The 18,047-nt window shown below is 32.8% G+C and overlaps 2 protein-coding genes across 3 annotated transcripts in view; one reads left to right on the top strand and one right to left on the bottom strand.

Annotated features, from left to right (window-relative positions):
* The window catches only part of LOC150096544 (sodium-coupled neutral amino acid transporter 7-like), a 182,294-nt gene extending 175,871 nt beyond the window's left edge, over positions 1–6,423 (top strand). The window contains exon 8 of the mRNA XM_090408029.1: positions 5,939–6,423. Coding sequence (XP_090264155.1) covers positions 5,939–5,946 — 8 coding nt within the window. The 3' untranslated portion in view covers positions 5,947–6,423. The remainder of the gene's footprint in view (positions 1–5,938) is intronic.
* The window catches only part of LOC150096543 (borealin-like), a 160,517-nt gene that overhangs the window by 19,886 nt on the left and 122,584 nt on the right, over positions 1–18,047 (bottom strand). For both annotated transcript variants that reach the window (XM_090408031.1, XM_090408030.1), the window contains exon 7: positions 9,935–10,070. In XM_090408031.1, coding sequence (XP_090264157.1) covers positions 9,935–10,070 — 136 coding nt within the window. The remainder of the gene's footprint in view (positions 1–9,934; positions 10,071–18,047) is intronic.

Here is an 18,047-nt window from a genome sequence, read left to right as displayed (position 1 = left end):
TTTACACCGCACAAAAACGTGGTACGAAAGGATATTTAACCTCCCAACCGGCCGGTGTGGATGAAATATTCAACACTCCCTAGCTTTTTTCATGGATCAAAACTTCGTCGGCATTCTACCTTTTATCATGCCATTACCTTCCTCCGCCGTTAATCTCGTTATGGTTATTCTGTAGCCATTAGTGGATTAACTGTTGCTGAGTGCCCTTTGTGTCCCTTCCCCCTGTCTTTACGTCTATTGTGTTGCTTATAATTTCATTTACTGTCCTAAGTTATTTGACCTTTCTTGCCTCTAAAATGATTTATTGTGTCTCTTCCCAAAAATTGAAATGAATTTCACATATGCGAAAAAAATCAATCCCGAAATGACCACTGATCAGCTTTTGCAATGAATCTATTTAGTGATAGTAAATTTGGTGTATTTTATTCTACAAATCAGTGCACCGGAAGAGTTGCACTGATTGTTCTTTCACTTTACGTATAATAATTGAATAATTTTTTTTCGAATTTTAGAATTTTCAAATGTTTGCTTTGAAAATATTTTGTCAAATATTTATATTTTTAAACAATATTTATTGAAATAAATATGTCCTTTTTCTTTCGTTTCTAGCGAAATAGCATTATATGGATCATCACATTTCAGATTTAGAAACGATTTTTTGTTATTCATAAAAACAAAATAAAAAAAATGTTAAAATGCTAAATTGCATTACTCGGTTTCCGATTGTGTCTTTTTGGTATCAAAAATTTATATCCAATGATATTTTAGCAGTGATTCTTTGCCTTCGTCATTTATTTATTTATTTGTATTATGCATATTACGATAATATCTAGTGCATAACCTCGTAGATATGTTGAAAATATAATGTGAAAAATATCATATACGGAATGATTCAACATTTTTGCTCATTTTGAAGATTTTCTAATGCTTCCACCCCCCTCCTTATTCTCTCCTGGAACTGAATTGCATAACTACTCTAAATTTCTATACAGGTTTGCAAGCTTTTCTAGACAGCATTCAAAATCAGTTACTTCATTTTACCATTTTGACAATAGATATATGGCAATCAGATTGTATCCTGAAGCTTCTAATTCTGTTCTATTTATTTGCAATCTAAAACCAGCTGTTCTACTGTCCGCTGAAATTATGTGAAATTTTAGAAATAATATGCTATATTTTCACCATGCAAAATTGTTTATATGCATACCACACAAAAGAAAGTTCAGTAGTATTGTTTGTGTTTGTTTTTCTTTTAAAAAAATCTAAATATTACTTCTGCTGCCGGAAGCTATTTCTGAAATAATCTACGTCTTATAAATACTTGGTAATTCTACAAATCAGTGCACTGGAAGAGTTGCACTGATTGTTCTTTCACTTTACGTATAATAATTGAATAATTTTTTTTCGAATTTCTGAATTTTCAAATGTTTGCTTTGAAAATATTATGTCAAATATTTATATTTTTAAACAATATTTATTGAAATAAATATGTCCTTTTGCTTTCGTTTCTAGCCAAATAGCATTATATGGATCATCACATTTCAGTTTTAGAAACGATTTTTTGTTATTCATAAAGACAAAATAAAAAAAAAATGTTAAAATGCTAAATTGCAATACTCTGTTTCCGATTGTGTGTGTTTTTGGTATCAAAAATTTATATCCAATGATATTTTAGCAGTGATTCTTCGCCTTCGTCATTTATTTATTTATTTGTATTATGCATATTACCATAATATCTAGTGCACATCCTCGTAGATGTGTTGAAAATATAATGTGAAAAATATCATATACGGAATGATTCAAAATTCTTTTTCATTTTGAAGATTTTCTAATGCTTCCCCCCCCCCTCCTTATCCTCTCCTAGAACTCACAGGTTTGAAAGCTTTTCTAGACAGCATTCAAAATCAAATACTTCATTTTACCATTTTGACAAAAGATATACGGCAATCAGATTGTATTGTGAAGCTGTTAATTCTGTTCTGTTTATTTGCAATCTAAAACCAGCTGTTCTACTGTCCGCTGAAATTATGTGAAATTTTAGAAATAATATGCTATATTTTCACCATGCAAAATTGTTTATATGCATACCACACAAAAGAAAGTTCAGTAGTATTATTTGTATTTGTTTTTCTTTAAAAAAAATCTAAATATTACTTTTGCTGCTGAAAGCTATTTCTGAAATCTACATCTTCTAAATACTTGGTAATATCCTCTTAGCTGGAGGAAAAGTTGAAGGCTTATTACTCTCAGTGCTATTGAGAAAAAAGGGGAGAACACTGAAGTGCCTCAGGCTGTAGTGCAGAATATGTCAAGAATGTCTTGTTTCCTTTTCGATTGTTGATTACCTATATCCTAACAGAAATACTGATATTTCGTTTACATGCTTATACATTATTTATGCCAAAATAATTGCTTAATTTATAATGATCAGTTTCACTTTTATTATCAAAAATTAGAAATTAAATCATACAATTATCTTGAAAAAGAGGATTTGAATTATTTTCAAAGAAAAGGTGCATATGTGTTTCATAATCTTTTTTTTTTTTGGGGGGGGGGGGGGGGGGGGTATAGACCTAATCAATCTGAGGATATTTCAGATAATTTATTTCATAAATCGTTCGCAAGACAGCTGTTACAAACTTAAATCACTTGGGGAACATACCCATTCATTTTAGTGTAAAATAGTAGCAAAGGTTCAGTTACTTTAGATATCTAATCTAGTAGAAAAGGTTATGTCTGCTGAGATTAGAATCTTACGTGAATAATTTTTCTGACATGATTTCTCTATTCGTTATAATGGAACCAATTTTCAGATTTTTTTCCCTCCTGCAGACTATATGCAGTGATTTCTTCTTTGTACTACAAGAAAAAAAAAAATCAGATAACAGGAGAAAAATATGTAGTATTTTTTTTCCCACTGGCTGAATTTACAATGTTCTTTCTTTGTGTTTTGAAGAGAAAGTGCAAATGACTTTTCTTACTATTTTTGCCATTATAACACCTCATATAATTATAAGAGTGACATTTTACCGTTTTTCTCCCACATGAGAAACAGAAATAAGGTAGTAATAATATTGTTGATTCTGCCAAACTTCATTGTAGCAGAAATTTTTATTACAAAACTTAGTAATATATATATATATATCTCCGAAACAAGAAATTTGGAACCCATATCACATCAATGTTGAGTGTTGGCAAGGTGAAAATGTTCCCATTATTATTTATATATTTCATTTATTAACTAGGGGGCTATGCCCAACCCCCCGTGTTCCGGTAAGGTAGACCAGTTCTCCTTCAATTGTGATAACTCAAAAGGGGGTTCTGCCCCCTGAATTCTGATGACTCGACACTCAGGGTAGCCCCTGAGTTTCAAAACGTTTTGATAAACATGACATAAAAAGGCTTATCATTTTATATATATATAGGGTAGATTTTATTTCATTATTTTTTATTGTTTTGATGAAATACTTTACCTGGAATACTCTTTCCAGTTTCTCTGTGTCATAAAAAGAACTTAAAAATTAGCCTTCAAGATGAAAAAGAAACAGTGCATTCGGGTATCCCTCTATCAATATTTGTAGTTCTGAAAAGGACTGTTTTGATGGCCTTGAAAACAAACATTTTTTATTTCATACTGTTCAGAATTTAAAATTCTTGAACAGCATGGAACACCTTGAAGCAAGGGTAAACACACAAAGCAGTTTTACACTCAGGGCACCAGATTTTTGTTTCCTTTCTGATATTTTTTTTTATTACATACATAATATTTGCGTGCAGGCTTTTTTTTTTTTTATTAGCTGTTGGTGGTAGATTTTCGGGATAATGGTTGGAGTTAGCAGCATTCAACCTCAGATGTCTGGCAGGATTTCCTGTTTTTCTGCTTGCTGAAGAAGGTGCATGTTCATGCAGCAATGCTTTCGCAATTTCTATTCTGTATTCTAGATATGTTATGGTAGACAAACATTTTTTCTTGTACAGGAGGAAACTGTTCCAAATAACAAAATCCAAACACTTCAAAATTCAAATACCATGTCCAAACACTTTGTAATATTTTTTATGCTGTTTCCTGATTACAGAGTAGAATGATAGCTGCTGATCGCACCTGTCGACTCAACCCATAGTGTCGTTGTATGCACACACAGCAATGGGTTTTTCTTTCTTCAAACCATGCTTCTCCACGGATTCCATTGATGGATTGTGCAGGGAAGATAGCAGAAAAACATCTTTTTTGGCTTTCCAACGTAGTGCAAAGACTTTCCCTCGTTGATAAGTTCAGATTTCCCCCTTCGATAGCTTTCCTGAAGCCAGATCTGGAGGCATATCTCGCCTTTTTGCATTTACAGTACCATAGCTATCTGTACGATGCTGTAAAAGCAAATCAGCGAGTTCAGGACACATATATAGTAATTATCCATTATAATGCAGTAACCTTTCCCCAGTAAAGGGTCTAGTAATGCATTACTGCACGCATCGACAAGGGGAGATCCGAATATTTATCGTGCTCGATTACAGTTTGCTTTCCCGTATAAGGTTTGAAATCCCAAAGATATCCACTTTCCAATTCGCAAAGCATAAAAAATTTTACTTCATACTTCGCTTTCTTTTTGGGAATATACTGCTTACATTTCAGTCCACCTTTGAATGGCATAAGGCTTTCATCGATACCCAAGTCTCTCTCAGGAATGTAGAGTGATCTACATTTTTGACGGATTTTCATCAGAAAATCATAAATTTTGTTGAGGACTGGGCATGTGTTGCCTGATCGTATTCCTCATTATTCTGAAAATGCAAATACTTCATGATGAGACTGAATTGTTTTTCAGTCATAACATCACGAAACATTGGTGTGTTCAGAATCCAGTCTGTAGACCAATACATTTTGAGAGTGGGCTTTCGAAATGTATTTCGAAACTTCTGGTTTTCCACTTTCTTTATTCTGATATTGCATTTGAAGGATGACAGTGATTTTAAATATTAATTTCACCTATATCCGAATATCACATAATTTCCTGATTTATAATAATCAGGAAATATGTATATTGTCTGATTTATAATTTGCTAATTTATAATCATCACCACATAGTTTCAGTATCGAAAAATTAAAGTTATGTGGAACAATTACTAGAGAAAAATAACCAATTAAATAAAAACTGTACCTATGTTTCATAACAGTTTTCGGGTGTGTGGTAGTAATGCAACGGGGGTGAGGTTTAAACTATCAGAGGCGAAATAAAGTTCAATTCTATTGTAAAAATATGGAAATGAAATTTCACATTTGATATACATATTTTGAATCATAAAAATAAGCAAATATATCGCTTACTTTAGAAATTGGAGAATAAAATATCTGAATTATGCAGAAAATATAAATTTAAATCATAACTGTTAATTTCATTTTGTAATGACCAATTATACAAGGAAACCAAGAAAGTGAAAGTACAGATTACTATACAACATGAAGAAAAAATTTAGTAATACGATTAAAGAATTTCATGTTATTCTCTATAAAGCAAAGTTGCTCAAGCGTGTCCTAAAGGAAATCTGTTAAGTATTATTCGATTTCGATGGTTTTGTACAAAAATAAAATTAATATAATCTGGAACGTTGGCAGCCGGTTTTCTTTTCTTTTCTTAAAATAATATTTCAAATAATTATCGTGAATTAATTTCTTCGAGAACAAAGAAAAATCTTTTGTCTAGTAAGAGATTAGAAAAAAATTAGCGCAAAAAAATAACAAAATTAAATTGGTTCATCAAGGTAAGGCAATATTTAAGTGAAGAAATTATGCAAGACCTTTATTTTGTCCAAAAATTAAAATTGTATTGTACAATAAAAAGAGAAAACAAAAATATAAATAATTTCTCTATTTTTAGTCTATCATATATAACTAAAATCCAGTTCACCAGCATGGAATAAGAAAGTCCGTTTCTTGTTATAGGCAACTGAGAGGCAGCTACGAATGGAAGATAATCCAATTAACCATTCTCTTCAGCGTGAGGGTTGATCACACCTTCTAATGGACATGACAGTCAAATTGCACTTCTTATCCAGGTTCTTTAAACAGGTGGGCTGAATCATATCCAGATTTAGTTGGACATCTATAGACGTCCTAGCTGGTAGGGAGGTTAAAGAAGTCTGCGAAATTCTGATAAACCACCCAAATATCAACAACAAAGATGGCATGAAAATTCCAAGGATCTGGACGGCAAAAATTCAGTCTACCTAATATATAAGATCCAGCATAAGTCAGGACTCTAGCCAATCTTCAGCTAGTATTAGAAACCATTCCATACCAACTGGCTGGAATGTACATGTTGTTAATATATGTATATAGATAGATACTTGTTGTTGTGCCCAATGTATTTCTACAACCAACAGATAACACTAATAATAGGACTCTAGCGTTGATGTATGTATATATATATATTTTTTTTTTCACCAGAGGTTAGGCCAACAATTGTTGTAGCGGTTGGTCAGTGTCTTTAACAAACCAGTTTGATTGTAGTGCAGGTTGTTTTCTGTGTATAGTTGTATGCTCCAGAAGATGACCTTGACATGAAGGTCGAAATGAGGAATGTAGATTTCAGTTATATTAAACTAAAGTTTTTATTTAAACACGGTAGTTGTATCCATAATTTTCAAAAATTCATTCGGATCACCGTGTAAGCTTAAAAGAAAGGATATGGGGTAATTACTTCGAAAAATTGCTAAATGAAACAAGCAGTGATAGCACAGTGGTAAAAAAACACTCAACAGGCATATAGTCAAGAATACATATTCATACTTGAAGTAGAAAAAGCTATCAAAGGCTTGAAACGTGGAAAGGCAGCACGAGTAGATGATATTCGACCAGAGAAGTTGAAGTATGGTGGTATAAAGGTCTTACAGTGGTGCACTGTATAGTTCAGAAGGCCTGGACAGAGGTACGTATTCCTGATGACGGGAGTAGAGCTCTGATAGTACCCATATATAAAAAGGGAAATAAAACTGAATGTGAGAATTTCAGAGGTATTTCCCTACTGAGTGTTCTTGGCAAGATTTATGCCAGTATACTTGAGAAACGGTTGAGAAGAATTGTGGAAGAAAAGCTTGGTGAAGAACAAGCTGGATTCCGGTCAAATAGAGGCTATCAGGATCAGGTCTTCACTTTGCGACAAATAGTTGAGAAATCATGTAAATATAACAAAGATCTGTATTTAAGTTTTGTCGATCTGAAAAGGCATATGACAAGGTGCCAAGAGAGAAGCTATTCAATACGCTACAGTTATATGGTATCGATGGGGCATTATATCAAGCAATACTTAGTCTGTATTTGAGTTGCAAGTCAGCAGTTAGAATTGAAGGATATATACAAGAAGATGGTTTAACGGAGAACCTGTGGAACAAGTAAAACATTTCAGCTACTTAGGCACGATTTTTAGTGAAGATAGTAAATTAAATAAGGAAATAGACAACAGAATTAACAAAGCTGGTATGGTAGGATATCAATTGAATAAATTCATATGGAATAAGAGAGAAATTAGTTCGAACACTAAATCAGCTGTATACAAGACAGTGTTCAAACCAGTTTTAACTTATGGATCTGAGAGCTGTATCAGAAGTAAAACACTTGACCAATGACTAGAGACCACAGATATGACAGTCCTGAGAAAGATTAGAGATATGAACAGATGGCATCAATGGCAGTATCATATTAAAAACAAGGATATTAGGAAAGAACTAGACATTGTCAGCATCCAGGAATGCGTTAGCAGAGCTAATCTTAGGTGGTATGGTCACTTAAACAGAATGGGCGAGGAAAGATTAGCAAAACACGTATTCTCTGCCAGGTTGGCAGGAAAGCGACCCAGAGGAAGACCAAGATATAGGTGGATTAATATGGTACAAAGTGTCTTAGACGATAGAAATATAAGATCTGATAATGTTGGAGTCTCGACAAGTAACAGACTGATTTGGAGGAAAATTGTAAATTGGAAAATAAGTTAGTAATGATGTAAATTTTTCATGTAGTACTACCATATTCTGTGCACCCCTTGAAGGTACATGGCAGGAATTTGACGATGACACCTTCCTGAATGCTAATAATGAAAAGTTCTTTCCTAATATCCTCATTTTTAATATGATATTGCCATTGATGCCAACTGTTCACTCCCCCCCCCACACACACACTAATCTTTCTAAGAAATATCATATCTGTGGTCTCCAGTCTTTGATCAAGTATTTTATTTCTAACCCAGCTTTCAGATTTATAAGTTAAAACTGGTTTGAACACAGTCCTACATACAGTTAATTTAGCCTTTTCATTAATTTCTTTTTTATTCTATAAATTTATTCAGCTGACTTCCTATCATACCAGACTTACCAATTCTGTTGTCTATATCCATATTTACCTTGCCATCATCTCTAAAAATTATACCTAAATCCCTGAAATCTTTTACTTGTTCTATAGGTTCTCCATTCAGGATAGAGTCTATGTTTTTAACATTTCTGCCTATTTTCAATGTCTTTATCTTTTTACTGTTGATTTTCATACCAAATTTATTATAATAGTTATTCAATTTAACCAGGGAATCTTGCAGACCTACACTGAGTTTATTTAGAGGGTATAACATCATCTGCATAGATTAACATCTCCATTTCTGATATCAGTTTAATACCACCTTCCTTCATAATGTGATACATATATATAATGAATAACATTTGAGATAATGTGCACCCTTGTTGCACACCTGATTTAACATCAAACCATCTTCCTGTACCCCCTTCAATTCTAACTGCTGACTTACAACTAATATAGACCATGTATTAGTTGTTGAAAGTTTTTCCACTTGGTTTTACTATAAATTAAAGATACCAAGAAATTATATACTTGGTTTAATCCTTCATCCAAGTGTAAGCAAACAAAGTTTGCACCTGAAGTATTTTCAGGACTGGGACAACTCGTGGTAAAGGTGGTATGACTTCACATCACTTGCCTTAATATCCCATAATGCAAAGCACATCTCCTTGCAGACATGTATAATGCTATGCATTATGGGAAGGGTCACTACCCAAACTGGTTTCGACCTTTATTGAGGTCATATCAGTGGAAGCCAGACCTAGAGGTGATACCAAGGTAAAGTAAAAGTCATATCTCCTGAAAATACTTCAAGCACCAACTTTGTTTGCTTCCACTTGCATAAAGGATTAAACCAAGTATATAATTTCTTGGTATCTTTAATTTATAGTATAACCAAGTGGAAAAACTTTCAACAACTAACTATCTCTAATCCAGAGTATTTTAAAAATAAGGTGTGACATCTTTTGCCAACTCGTATATAAAGATATAATCTGCATTACTTCAACCTTGGTATGACCTCTGGGTCTGGCTTCCCACTGATGAGACCTCAATAAAGGTTGAAATTGAAACTGGTCCAGGTAGTGACCATTCCCATAATGCATAGCATTATACATGTCTGTAAGGAGATGTGCTTTGCATTAAGGGATATTAAGGCAAGTGATGTGAAGTCATACCACCTTTACCACGATTTGCCCAAGTCCTGAAAATACTTCAGGCACAAACCTTGTTTGCTTACACTTGGATAAAGGATTAAACCAAGTATATAATTTCATGGTATCTTTAATTTTTAGACTATGTATTGCTTGTCTCATTTACACCATACAATTGTAGCATCATGAACAACTTTCGTCTTAGCACTTGGTCATATGACTTTTCCAGATCTATGAAATTTAAATACAAATCTTTGTTATATTCAACTGTTTGTCTTAAAGTGAAAATCTGATCCAAACAACATGTTTGACATAAATTTTCTCTAGTAGCTGAACATCATTCGGACAATGCAAAAGCACATATTAATAAGACATAATCTAATGGGAAGATGAAAATACCAGATTAAAATTTATATCGTAAAATCCTATGTATTATAATACAAACCTTTCCTCTTCCATACAGAACATTAATTCCAGGTTTCTCTAAAACTTCTGCAAAATTCTGCAGGGGACTTCCATCTACAGACATCACAATTTCACCAATTTTTGGACGTCTCCATAAGTGTGGAGTTTCGGGTTTCCTAAATTATGATTGCAATTCTATCATTAATATGGAATGTAGGATGACAAAGATTTTAAAAAAAATCTGACTTAATGATAAAAATAAATAAGTTGTATATCCATTAAGCAATGTAAGATATAAAATATAATGGGAGAAACAAACTAAGGTGAAAAACTCACTTCTATAAGGAAATGATTTAATAATTAATATTACTTGGTTAGGCATGCAGTCAGGAATACATATCCATACTTGAAGTAGAAAAAGCCATCACAGGTTTGAAATGTGGAAGGGCAGCAGGAGTAGATGATATTCGACCAGAAATGCTGAACTATGGTGGTATAAGAGTCTTACAGTGGCTGCACTGCATAGTTCAGAAAGCCTGGACAGAGGTACGAATTCCTGATGATGGGAGTAGAGCTCTGATAGTACCCATATATAAAAAGGGAAATAAAACTGAATCTGAGAATTACAGAGGTATTTCCCTACTGAGTGTTCCTGGCAAGATCTATGCAAGTATACTTGAGAAACGGTTGGGAAGAATTGTGGAAGAAAAGCTTGGTCAAGAACAAGCTGGATTCAGACCAAATAGAGGCTGTCAGGATCAGATCTTCACTTTACGACAAATAGTCGAGAAAGCATGGGAATATAACAGAGATCTGTATTTAAGTTTTGTCGATTTGGAAAAGGCATATGACAGGGTGCCAAGAGAGAAGCTATTCAATACACTACAGTTATATGGTGTCAATGGGGCATTATATCAAGCAATACTTAGTCTTTATTTGAGTTGTAAGTCAGCAGTTAGAATTGAAGGAAGTACAGGAAGATGGTTTAATGTTAAATCTGGTGTGAGACAAGGATGTACATTATCCCCTCTGTTATTCATTATCTATATGGATCACATTATGAAGGAGAGTGGTATTAAACATGATATCAAAATTGGAGATGTTAATGTCAGCTCTTTGCTTTATGCAGATGATGTTATACTTCTAAATAAATCCGCTACAAGTCTGCAAGACTCTCTGACTAAATTGAATAGCTGTTGTAATAGATATGGTATGAAGGTCAGCAATAGGAAGACAAAGACAACGAAAATAGGCAGAATCACTGAAAATGTCAACTGCGTTGTGAATGGAGAACCTGTGGAACAAGTGAAACATTTCAGCTACTTAGGCATGATTTTTATTGAAGATGGTAAATTAAATATAGAAATAGACAACAGAATCAGCAAAGCTGGTAGGGTAGGAAGTCAATTGAATAAATTCATATGGAATAAGAGAGAAATTAGTCGGAACACTAAATTAGCCGTATACAAGACAGTGTTCAAACCAGTTTTAACTTATGGATGTGAGAGTTGGGTCAGAAGTAAAACACTTGACCAAAGACTAGAGACCGCAGATATGAGAGTCCTGGGAAAGATTATAGGCGTGAACAGATGGCATCAATGGCAATATCATATTAAAAACGAGGATATTAGGAAAGAACTTGAAATTGCAACATCCAGGAATGCGTTAGCAGAGCTAATCTCAGGTGGTATGGTCACTTAAAGAGAATGGGCGAAGAAAGATTAACAAAACAAGTGTTCTCTGCCAGTTTGGCAGCAAAACGACCCAGAGGAAGACCAAGATATAGGTGGATTGATATGGTATAAAGTGCCTTAGATGATAGAAATATAAGATCTGATAATGTTGGAGTCTTGCAAGTAACAGACTGATTTGGAGGAAAATTGTAGATAGGAAGTTAGTAATGATGTAATTTTTTTCATGTAGTACTATCATATCCTGTACACCCCTTGAGGGTACATGGCAGGAATTTGATGATGATGATACTTGGTTCAATAACCATTCAAGATGACTATGTAAAACATTCCTTGGGAACCTGACAAGAAATCAAATTAATTTTATAATGATAAAAAAATAAATAAATAAACAGGACACAAATTAAAAATTATCCTGGTGCTACATGCTATTCAAATTCTATAGCAGCCACAACAGAAATAAAATTGAAGAAGTTTTGAGATGGTAAACAGGCTTCAAATAAATATGCACAAGAACCAGATAATTTAAAGATTTATTTCATATCAAAATGAAGACAGTGAAGCAATGAAGATTTTAATGATTTTAAAGAAAATAAGGCTCAAAACATCAAAAGAATAACTGCAGAGAAGTAGAAAAAAAAAAAAAGAATGGATGACTGAAAATTATGGAATTCATTAAAAAAAAAAAAAAAAAGAAGAAAGGTAGAGATCTAAGTAAATAGATAAACATTTTTGTTGAATAAGAAATAAATGGCAACTATTTAAAGTTCTCTGATCATAAGGCTTATATGTTGGCAGTTCATACTGGTATAAAATATCTGCCATTTAGTGACATCAGATTATCTTAAATTATTTTTTTTTTTCATTTTTAGCAATGGCTGATTTTAAATAAGTAATAAGATTTTTAGTTTTGTTATTTAACATATATGTAAACATGCCCTAAATGCACAACAGAAATTTCTTTACTAATTACATATAAGAGAAATCTATATGTATAGTTGCAGCATGTCAAAAAGCTGCTTAATTGCGATATTTGTAAAAAGAACTCGCCTCTAATTTAGTTTATTTTTATTTCTGTAACATAAACTTGAGAGAAGAAAATATTGAACTTTCTAATGATGTTTACAAGTCATTAAAGAACTGTAGTCTTGTTTACAACAAGCAACTTTTGTGTCACCACCACCATGTTACTTTCTGTGCTGGCTAGTAGTGGACAAGTAGCAACACAGCAAGTATAGTTTGCCTACCGATTAGAGGTCCCTCAACACTTCTGCGCATGTCAGAAAAAGGAGAATCCATTCCGATAATAGGGTAATCAATCTGTCTTCTGAGATGTGTTTGTTATTACAGGTCAGAAAATTTAGCTTTTCTTTTACGAACATTGTAGTTTTTAAAGTGTAATTATTTTACTTGTATAACAGTTGGAAAAATGTACGTAGAGTATTAACAAAATTAAAAAAGGTATAGCGTAAAACAAAAATTTAACTAAGTTTATTTTTAAGAAAGTTTTCTATAAAATAAAAATAATTATACAGAAAAACAGAAATTTTTTCAAATGATCTTAGATATTCTAAACTTACAGTTAAGAGAACTGAGACACTTTAATGTCCTAAATCGATTAATTATTTATGACTTGTTGCGACTCTTTTAACAAAGCCATGCAAAAAAGGTTGGAAAAAAATACCATTATCAAATCCTTTTAATCCTCAGAGTCATCTGAATTCGATCGCCTGTTCTGAAAGCTTAAAAAGTTTCGACATGTCAATATCTCCAATTACGTTGCAATGGTGAATGAAACTTTTCACTTCTGCCCAAACATACTCAATAGCATTAATATCCAGGGCTGGTGAAAGCGGGCGCCGCTGCTGGGACACCGTTCTTAAGTTCATTTTTAAGAAACAAAATTTTTATCATGAAAACAAAAAATTCTTAGAATGATCAATATTAAAATAAATAAGGCCAGATACACCGAGTAACAATTGAAAAAAAAAAAAAAATGTATATTGCCGCCTCTTTGATCAGCCGGCTGTTTACAATTTTGCAGCGAGAGCAGGCTAAACTTGCCTACAGAATGTTGTGTCTACTGCAGTCTATCTAACGTGAAATGGTAAATGGTTTTTATGTGCAGAAACTAAATTTCGTATGAAACATTTGTTGCTAGTTAACCAGTCATATGGTACGTATCTTAGTAGGCTACTGAGAGTAGCGCAGTGCGGACTATTATTTCGTCTCTGTGTCGTGTAATAATTTCTTGTGGGTATAAAATAGAAATGGAATCAAAAATTAAAAAAGTTATCCGGTGCACAAAATCGTAAGCGTGATGCTGCGAAAGAAGCAAACTGGGGCGCTTAATAAATTTGTTAAAATATTAAAATATTCTGATGCAGATTGTAACCAACTCGATACATCAGAAATCAGAGTTGAAGAATTGTGCATATCATCCAATCCAGTTTTCATGAAAGTACTATTGCAACTATTGAACAAGATAACAAGATGCATGATTTAAGTGAAAAACAGTTAGGAGAAGATTTAGTTGTAGTTGATCACGAAATTAACACATTGTTAGTCTGTAAATTTAGAAGATCCAGGTGAATGGGGAAATACTGATGAAAAATTACGAGTTGTTTTAATTGAAATGGGGCCTGTTCAAAAGAAAAATATAATATATCCCAGAGATACATATGATCGTAAATTTGACGACACGTATTATAATAGAAAAATGGAAAACGGTGAGCTCGTGCCAAGAACATGGCTCATTTATTCCGAAACTTTAAATGTGTTTTTTGCTTTTGTTGCAAACCTTTCGCACCTACTGAATCAAGTAGTCTTGTAGAAGGTTATAACGATTGGAGAAATGTAAGTACAACTTTGCATAGACATGAGACTAGTTTAACTCACATGAAAAATTTCTTAAAATGGAAGAAGTTGATAAAAATTTAGAAAACAAAACCACTATTGATTGCTAGACTCAGTGGAAAAAAACATTGGAGTGTTTCAGAATGCTTCATTGAAATTATAAAATTTCTTGGTAGCCAAAACTTAACTTTTCACAGATCATCTGATAAATTATATGAAAGGAATAATGGCAATTTTTTAAAATTAGACGAACTGTTTGCGAAGTCTGAACCCGTTATGGAACATCATGTTGAAAGGGCCCTACAACGAAACAATAGAATACACTATTTGAGTAAAGACAGTCAAAATTAAATATTGGAAACTTTAAGTAATGCAATCAGGGATACAATTTTATTATCAATTCGAAAATCTAAATATTATTCCATAATTTTAGACTGCACACCTGATGTAAGTAAAACAGAACAAATGACCATTCTTATTTGCTTTGTTTCCTGTGACAATGGAATTGTCAAGATCAGGGAAAACTTTTTTAGGTTTTGCAGATATATCAGATTCCACAGGATGTTGTTTATATGCAACAATAATGGAACATTCCCCATTGAAGACATGCGCGGTCAAGGGTATGACAATAGGGAAAATATGAAAGGGAAAAAATATGGGCTCCAAAATTTGCTTTTAAAAAAAAATCCTTGAGCTTTTTACGTGCCATGTGCTGCTCATACTCTAAATTTAATCATTCAGGATGCAGCCAAAGTGAATGCAGATACAATTAGTTTCTTTGCAATTATTCAAGAATTATACAATTTCTTTTCATTCTCTTGGGCAATCCTTTTAAAGTTAGTAAAAAAATTAACATTGAAACAGCCATCAGAAACGCGATGGGAATCCGCCCTCTACGATATCAGTTACGAGAAATTTACAATGCACTTTTTGAAATTTTAAATAATGAAAATTTTAATAAGGAAACTCAGCATGAAGCACAAACATTATGCTAAAATAAAGGACTACAAATTTATTTGCTCTTATAAATGGGCATGATTTACTTAACAGAATAAACCCTGTGAGTAAAATGCTTCAAAACAAAAACATATCGGATACAAATTTTAAAGAATTTCTAAAACGGCAAAAGAACTAAGTGAAGAAGTGGGCGGAGAACAAGAATTTAAAACTGGTACGGAAGTCCGACGACAAAAGAAGACACGACAATTGACAACGAGCGTCATGACGAAAGCCACAATCGCCTGAAGATAAATTTAGAGTGAATGTGTTTTATACACTTCTAGACATTGCAATGTGTTCGTTAATAGAACGTTTTGAACAACTAAAAACATATTATGATAATTTCAATTTCTTGTGTAGATTACTACAAATTAATAACGAAGATTTACGAAAAAATTGTGACGATTTAGAGATTCTCTTGAAGGACAGCGACAATAAAGACGTAAATGCAATAGAACTATATGACGAGTTATGTACTTTCCAGGGTATTTTTCGGAAGGATAATTTAAATATTCAAAACCCTTTTGATATTCTTAATTTTATTGTGTCCAATAATTTATCTTCACCTTACTTTTCAATTGCTTTAAGAATATTATTAACCCTACCTGTTAGTGTAGCAAGCAGTGAATGTTCCTTTTCCAAGTTGAAATTGATTAAAACCTACTTAAGAACAAGTATTTCACAAAAAAGGGTTGTTAGTTTGGCGTTAATAGCTATTGAAAATGATATATATGCGAAATTAGACATTAAGACCATTATTTCTAATTTTGTGAATATGATATCAAAAACCCTAAAATTTTAATTTAAAAAAAATGTCAAGTATATTTATGTAATTTAATTTATTTTCTGTTATTCTGTAAAGATGTTATTTTTTTTGAATACTTATATTAAACGTTCTAATTATTTCTGAATTCTTTTCTTATTTTCTCATCTATCTTGAGTTTCTTTTATTTTCCTAAAAGATAGTTAAACTTATAAAAATTATTAAAATTTTTTAAAAGTTACTAAGAATTTAGTAACTTGTAAAATGCAAGAATTTTTTTAACTTTAGTTCAAATAAATTTTAACTTTAATTAAAATTCATTTTAATTTTGTTAGCAAATCGGGTCGGTGAGAAGGCTATAATCCCTGTATCATTATATTCAACGATTAAAGTGAAGTGGTTTTATCAAAATTTTCTTTAACTTTCAGATAATTTAAGAAATTTCAAATAATTTAAATTTTTATTACCGTAAAAGAACCACACATGCCCGTATCGTTACAGGGGCGCTTAGATAGACATTGCATGCGGGCGACCCTAGCACCGGCTCTGTTAATATCGCAATGATATGGTGGTAGCCTCAAAGCTAGAAATCCATGCTCTTTGAGCATTGTGTCAAATTTAAATAGTTAGTTGTGGGCGAGTTTCTTTTGACCAAATTAAGCAATTCAATTTTTCGCATATCTGGGGAATGAGAAATGTTATTTGCAGAGAGCCAATCCAAAAGAACTTGCTTCTTATTAGACCAATTTGGAACTTTGTTTAATCGAATAGAGTGATATGAAGCGTTATCAATTATAACAACAGAATTTTTAGGAAGGTTTGGAATCAGTTTTTCTTCTGCCCACTTTTCGAAGATCGTAGAATTCATTTGCCTATGGTAATTGGCTTTGTATAGTAAGTTTGAATTTGATAAAAAAACCCATTTCCCCACCTGCACACAAAATTATTATGCGCTGCAAGGCATTTCTGGTTTGTAGCACTCCACATTCTTCCATCAGACTGCCAACATTTTCCATAAGTTAAATTACTATCAATCCACATTTCATTTAGATACACAATCTGTCTTTTCTCCTCCCTGAAACGTCTTATTGCTCTCAAATACTGTGTTCTAGATAAAGCAATGTCACTTCCCTCCATGATAAGTTTCCATTTATTCTGGGACTTTTTAAAATAAAATCCGATATCATGAAGTATTTTCCTTAAAGTTTCTCTTTTCCAAGGAAAATTAATTTTTTCTTTAAGCACAGGAATCAATTTCGGAACAGTTGGCACTCTTTTCTCGACCACGTAAAATCGTGAATAGTTCTTATAACGTCTACATCAAAATCATTCAAAGCTACGGTTTCGATGGTTTTCTTTCTCTGGCGCTTTTTTTTTTTTAGGAGATTTAAATTTTGGCTTACCTTCACCTTTTGATTCCCTACGAATTCTTTTAACAGTCGACCCCGATACGCCCGCAATTGCACTTGCACGTTTTATGACTTGAGAAAAAGGAACAAGGAGACAATTCTTTTTCTCAGAATGTCAGCACATTATTCAATATTCTTTTGCAAGAGCTACTGAAACGTTTAACAACAGAGCTTGTTGACTGTACTGGATCCATCATACAAACTAATAATAATAATGCAAAAAAGCGACAACAAAAATCAAGCTAGTACCAATACAGCAACAGACAAGAAAGCAGGTGATTTCGCATGCTGCCGACCAATTCGTACATCCTTCATTTCTTTCTCCCCTTCAGCATGAATCGACTATTCTTGGCAAAATGCCAAGGAGAGATCTACAAACGGTGGGCGAACTATACAAACTTCCTTTTTGGAAGTGTGTACTTCCGAAAAAGGAAG

The sequence above is a fragment of the Typopeltis vanoorti genome, chromosome 18 (assembly GCF_054136105.1).
Source record: "Typopeltis vanoorti isolate ZY-2024b chromosome 18, IOZ_Tvanoo_1.0, whole genome shotgun sequence".
NCBI classification, from domain to species: domain Eukaryota; kingdom Metazoa; phylum Arthropoda; class Arachnida; order Uropygi; family Thelyphonidae; genus Typopeltis; species Typopeltis vanoorti.
This window is presented reverse-complemented; position numbering and strand designations above follow the sequence as displayed.